Consider the following 5,799-nt stretch of genomic DNA (forward strand, 5'->3'; position numbering starts at 1 on the left):
CCCCCTTCAAATGGCTTAAGAACGGAATGATTAAATGAACCCAAATGATTCAAAACATAACTGGGGAGTTTAAGTGGAGAAAAAGTATTAAAGGGCAAGATACTTGAAATATTCACTGGAGCATGAATGATAGATCCAGCGCTTACTTTGGTCACTGATTTAGTTCTTTTTAATGCAATTTTCCTTTAGAGCACTGCTGAAATCTACACAACTGGTTTTGCACCTGGTCCAAAACTCCAAAGACAGTGATTATTAACTGACAAGACCAGTTGTTTCAGTTGGCACTGGGTGTTACCTAGTTTTCTTTTTTTCACACCTTGAAGATACAAATCAAGCGAAGCAAGAACGGTAACAGGCGGTTGCCTTTCTGCTGGGGAGTTTGAGTTTCATCCTTGGTGGTGTAAGGGAGGGGCTGCGTTGGGGGTTTTGTGGTACACCACTTTCCAAAAAAAGTAATAGGTTTCACATGAACACAAGTATAAATTTACTAAGTTCAGAAACAATGTCACAAACTTCTCATTTTTTTGTAAAGCTAGTTACACAAATATTAAATCCTGAATTTTCACAATAAAGGAAGGTGAAGCGTCTCTCTGAAATGCCCAATGAAAGTATTTTTTTTTTTTAAAAGAGGAAGTGAGGTCATACTTTTATGCAATGCCTGTGAGGGCTTTTTAGGCATGCAATGGCACAGACCACCGTCTATGAGCAAAATGTGTCACATGGGTATTATAAAATGGCCAACTCTAAAGCCACACGACTTTTCATGTTTTCTCACATAATGACTTTTTTTTTTTGGACATTTTGTCAACTACTGTGAAATAGTCACACTCAAATTCTGTTTATGTATAATGTCTATATTGTCAGTTTCAAACAATACTGTGATCATGACTATCCTGGGCCATGAAAATTCAATTTTTTTACAGTAATTTTTAAAGAAATTACAGAATTTCATTGGAACATTTGAAAGATTGTAGGATTTTATGCTTGGTAATAGTTTGAAGAAAAAAAATTAATACCTTCAAAACCTATTTGATAATTTTTCATTTTAATAACAAATGCCAATTGTCATTGGCAAAAAAAAGTCTGGCTTTCCTCCATCCTAAATAAATAAAAGTGTCATTACCTGTTACCAACTAACTCAAAGTAAAGTGAATGTCTATTTTTTTTTTAAATGTTTCATATATGGATTTCAAGGTTTTGTTTTGTTTTTACCTACCAAACCCCCCCCCCCCCCCCCAAAAAAAAAAAACCCAACAACAACAATAACAACAACAACGACAAAGTTTTTACCATTGGGTAAGTGAAGCCCATTTAGGTGTAAAACGTGAGAAAAAATGTGTTGGGTCTTACAGCACCTAGTTAATGATGTGAATGATGCAGGCTGCAGTGTGTCAGCATGACATCACACTTTATAGTCACGTTTGTCTTCAGTTCACTTTTGTGTTCATTAACATGATTTAGATCAGCCTAAGAAGTTAAAATCCTAGGAATTGAGAGGAATTGTTTTTGTAACAAAAAATAGATGTTTGTTGTTTATTTCACTTGGAAAGATAATATATAATGAGGTGTTGTGTTTTTCAACTTGTTGTAAGACTGTTGAAAGAGTGGTGAAACAGTTGCTTTCCGGTCTTATGTTCTCACCCTTGTAAATATGTTGCTCAAGTTCCTCTTGGCTATAGCCACTCGAGCACGCACTATCACACTGTTCCTACCCTGACATTTTCAAATCTAACAGAATAGTCAAGAAGTATGTGAATTTGGCAACTTGTTAATATCATTGTTTTTAATATGATATTCCTGCTTTGAATGGGGCACTTACTGATGACATTTGTGCAAATATACTGGGAAAACTACATCTTTGCTGAATCACATTTAAAGTTGGTATTTTGCAAAGTGTGGCTCTTTGGACCCATTAGACAAATTGGCTTCTGGATTTAGATTCAGATTAGAGACTAGATTAGACTGATTGTGAGACAGCAAAAGGGAAAAGGCTGACATCATATCCAGCTGGTATTTAGTTCAAATTGTTTTGGCAGTATAAATCAGTCACAGAGGTTAGGTTTTCACAACAGGCCTCAGAACACATAAGCTACTTAAATCAACTTCTTTTTGTTCTGCGCCTCTGAATCATTTGCACCTGCATGATGCTCACATACTTTGTATTTAGCCTCTAATATGAAACCTTAACTGCCATAGGAAATAAGATCATAATCTCTATTACCATGTGCAGTAAGGGTGTGTCTTCATATCTCATGTGCAGCCACTTACTAGTACCACATTGAAGCGCTCGTCCAGTTCCTCCTCTGGGGGCATGGGTAGTTTTGGGGGAGCCGGCTGCTTCTTCTGCAAGGTTGGAGTGGGGTCACTCATTCCTAAAGCTCCACTGACCTCTCGGCCCTCAGCCTGTTCCTGCTCCAAGCCCCCTGCAGCCGCATTCCCCATTACAAATCTCCACAAGTAATCCAGGAGTAAGCTTTACACAAACCCTTTCTCCTGAGAAACTGTTGTATTCCAAAATAGAGTGACAAAAATGTCACTCTGAATGACAAGAACAAGCAGGCCTAAATCAAACCAAGTCTTTAGGCCTTCAGGAAGATGGGCATCAAGCCTCTGGTCTACTGAATCTGCCTTTTTCCTAAAGACAGGGTGGGTAAAGAAAGAAGGTGGTTCGTCGTCATGTCTGTCCTCTCATCAACTGTCCCTCTCCCTCTACAAGTACCTTTGAGAATAGGGTAACAAGCCTTTTCGGGGCCTCTTGGGCTCTAAGAAAAGACCCACCTCTCTCTTCTCCACTACTTCTTTACACTTGTTGACCGAGAACTACTCTGGTGAGTGAGTGCAGAGGGCTGCGTGTGAGAGGAAGGAGAGGGGAGTATGACACACTCTGCAACATAGACAGAAACCACAGAAACACAAAAGCAGAAGAGCAACTTCCTGTGCATAACAGCAACATAAGCTGGGGTGGAAACAGGGTGGAAGATGAATATGGTAATTGTTAGGCGTCGTTCAAACAGTAGGTGAATGATGAGTAAGATAAGGTAGCACAGTAGTGGAATACAGCAGAAAGTCCAAGGTTAAGGAAGCGTGTTAACCAAGCAGGTGCAGATGTAAAATGAACCAACAGGCAAAGGAAACGTTCTCCCAATTTACCAAGAATCCACTTTCACTAAACTGGAGCCATTCATTCTGTTGAAGCTATCTTAAATTACATGGGCCTGGGGTTACATTTGTTTTGGTCATTTTCTTTCACGTGAGACCAGGTTGATGTTGAAGTCTGCAGGTAAGTGAGTGTAAAAGGACGGTTGTCCAACCCTATGTATAAGTGTCCAACAGCGTCTCTCTGTGTTTGAAGCCAATTACTACATTGCTGCATTCGCTTTCTCCTCGTAAATTACTTGTTATGGTGCTCAACGTCAGATCAGACAGCTATATTCAAGTTTTAAAGGAGTGTATTGGCCACGGACCCTGTAAAGAAACAGATTTATATTATAAATACTACACTTCATGACTAAGCTGTTGTTGGTAGTTCGTGCACATGTATCGGGTCCATTGGGGGAAGTGATTGTGAATCAGCCGTGGATGCAAGTTATTAATGTAAGGGTACTACAATAAAAATAATAATACATATTCATTATTATTATTATTATTATTATTATTATTATATCTGAAAGGAGATATCGTGTCATGTAAGATTTTCTTTAAAAAAAAGAAAAAAGTAGGAATTTACGAGAAGCACGCGAAGGCAGCAGAGCTATCAGTTGTTTTCGGTTGTTTTAGCTACATTCCAAAATGACGGACCCGACAACGTCGCCAGAGGACCACTGGAAAGTAAGTAACTAATGTTAGTTAACCTCAACTATTTTGTAAATCGACTCTTACGTCTGCCGTGTGACAGCAGTGATAAGTTACAAACATTGTTATATCTATAAGTTAATGTTTTGCCAACGTTGTGGAGGAGCTGGGCTTTGTTAGCTCGACAGCTAACGTTAGCTATGTGACGTTTGCAGCCAGCTAGCTAAGTAAACAAAACGTCCTTAACGGTAACTATGTTCCTCGTTTGTGCTTCAAATAGATTTGCACCGACCTAAAATTACATTTCTGTGGAAGTGAAGTGCAGATTTGTTGCAGTACAGTCTGCCAGAATGGTGCAGTAAATTTACCATTAGTAAGCTTGTATATTAATTGCTATTTGCACCCCTGCGTCATATAAATTCAATAAATTTAACCAATTTAGAAAAATGTATATTAGGAAATGACTTGGTCCAACTTCCCTTGTCAGAAGTCAGCTTTACACCAGACGACGTATAACCATGATATAATGTATCTGATAATGATTTAGCTCATACGTTACGTTAATATGGTAAAGCAGCTGTCAAAAGAGCTTTACCAATTCTACTCATGCCAGCGACTCCTAAATTAGCTCACGCTAAACACATTTTGAGGGTATAAATACATAAATTGTATTAAATAAAAACATTGGAAAGAAACTGCCACCAATTTTGAGAAGCACAAATTAAAGTAACTATTGTGTTGTGGTGCCTTCGCTAGATCAAACAGTGGATCTGTGATTTATATTCTGATTGGGTGTGGCTTTTCACCCTCGTGCATACTTGATTTGGACTAATCAGGGCAATGCTCAGTGGGGGGTTAGGCTGTCCATCGGGCAGGCTAGCTATTGGGTCTATTGTAAACGCATTTAGTGCAGCACATTTTTTGCACTTTTTATTCCCGCAAATGAGCCTCAATTTTCCTCTCCCCCCCCCTATCTTCTGTTGTCTGATGATGGCTTGGCAGACAGATGGTGCTTTCAGCGACAGTGGCTTTGACCCCAGTGAGTATTAAGTCAGATCACATCCTGTTGTTCGTCATATAATTTGATTTAGGCTATGTGATGATGACCTTGTGTTTGTGTTTTTTGAGATAAGCATGCCAAACTGTTTCTGGCTTTGCAGTGAAACCCCTTTGATGTCTGCTGTCTTGTTGTGTAGGTTTCTTTGCTGAAACTGTTAGAAAGGGTTCAGTTGTGTCCAGGGCCAACAGCATCGGCTCAACAAGTGCCTCTTCAGTACCAAATACAGGTATTATGTTTGTAACATAGGGGAACTGAAATGGCTGACAGTTGTAAGAGAGAATTTGTGTTAAATTGTGATGTTAATGTTTGCTTTGCTGACTGTGGTTCACTTCAAATGACTTACCTGTAATACATAATATATGTAGTCTAAATATTAAAATAAAAATTTGTAAACAGGGAAATACAGTCACATAGTTTAACGTAAACTGTCAGCATGTTAACCATTGGGTTTAATCCAGCTACTAGATAACAGTAATGTAGCGTCCCGTGCAGCAATGCTCGAGGCACTGAAATGTCCATTCTTGTTCAGTCTCGTTACTACCATTTATGTCGAAACTGTTGCCCTATTGGCACCGCATTTTGGTACCCAACCCTACTCACCAGCCAGTCTATTGAGTGCCTGGTACAATTTGAACAATTGGCTGGTTCACAAAAAAGGTAATTCTGTACCCTGCATGTAGGTACTGATTTAACGATATAGAATGACAGTAATTCTAATGGGAGATTTAAAAAGAGGACTATATACTGGGGGTTGGAAAAATAATCGATTCTTAGATGCATCGCGATTCTCTCTAGAATGATTCAAGTAAAAAAAAACTTGATTGATTTTCATTTAAAAGTTACTGTCTCCAGACGTACAAATCATAAAACAGAGTGACTGAAAGAGGATGGGATAACGGACAAAAACTTAGAATTTAGGCAAGAGTGCAGAAAAAAAACACAAAAAT

The 5,799-nt window shown here is 38.7% G+C and overlaps 2 protein-coding genes across 3 annotated transcripts in view; one reads left to right on the forward strand and one right to left on the reverse strand.

The window, feature by feature from the left end:
- The window catches only part of fmnl1a (formin-like 1a), a 22,544-nt gene that overhangs the window by 10,906 nt on the left and 5,839 nt on the right, over positions 1-5,799 (reverse strand). The window contains exon 1 of one of the 2 annotated variants that reach the window (XM_032538633.1): positions 2,269-2,868. The exons of the other annotated variant lie outside the window; for it this stretch is intronic. Within the exon in view, the coding sequence (XP_032394524.1) occupies positions 2,269-2,442 (174 nt within the window). The 5' untranslated portion in view covers positions 2,443-2,868. Of the gene's footprint in view, positions 1-2,268; positions 2,869-5,799 lie in introns of those variants that run through there. 2 annotated transcript variants of the gene reach the window in all.
- Positions 3,714-5,799, forward strand: part of mlx (MAX dimerization protein MLX) — an 8,864-nt gene continuing 6,778 nt past the window's right edge. Inside the window, exons 1-3 of the mRNA XM_032538635.1 lie at positions 3,714-3,828; positions 4,795-4,831; positions 4,989-5,078. Of these exons, the coding sequence (XP_032394526.1) occupies positions 3,790-3,828; positions 4,795-4,831; positions 4,989-5,078 (166 nt within the window). The 5' untranslated portion in view covers positions 3,714-3,789. The remainder of the gene's footprint in view (positions 3,829-4,794; positions 4,832-4,988; positions 5,079-5,799) is intronic.

This window comes from Etheostoma spectabile, chromosome 15 (genome assembly GCF_008692095.1).
Source record: "Etheostoma spectabile isolate EspeVRDwgs_2016 chromosome 15, UIUC_Espe_1.0, whole genome shotgun sequence".
NCBI classification, from domain to species: Eukaryota; Metazoa; Chordata; class Actinopteri; order Perciformes; family Percidae; genus Etheostoma; species Etheostoma spectabile.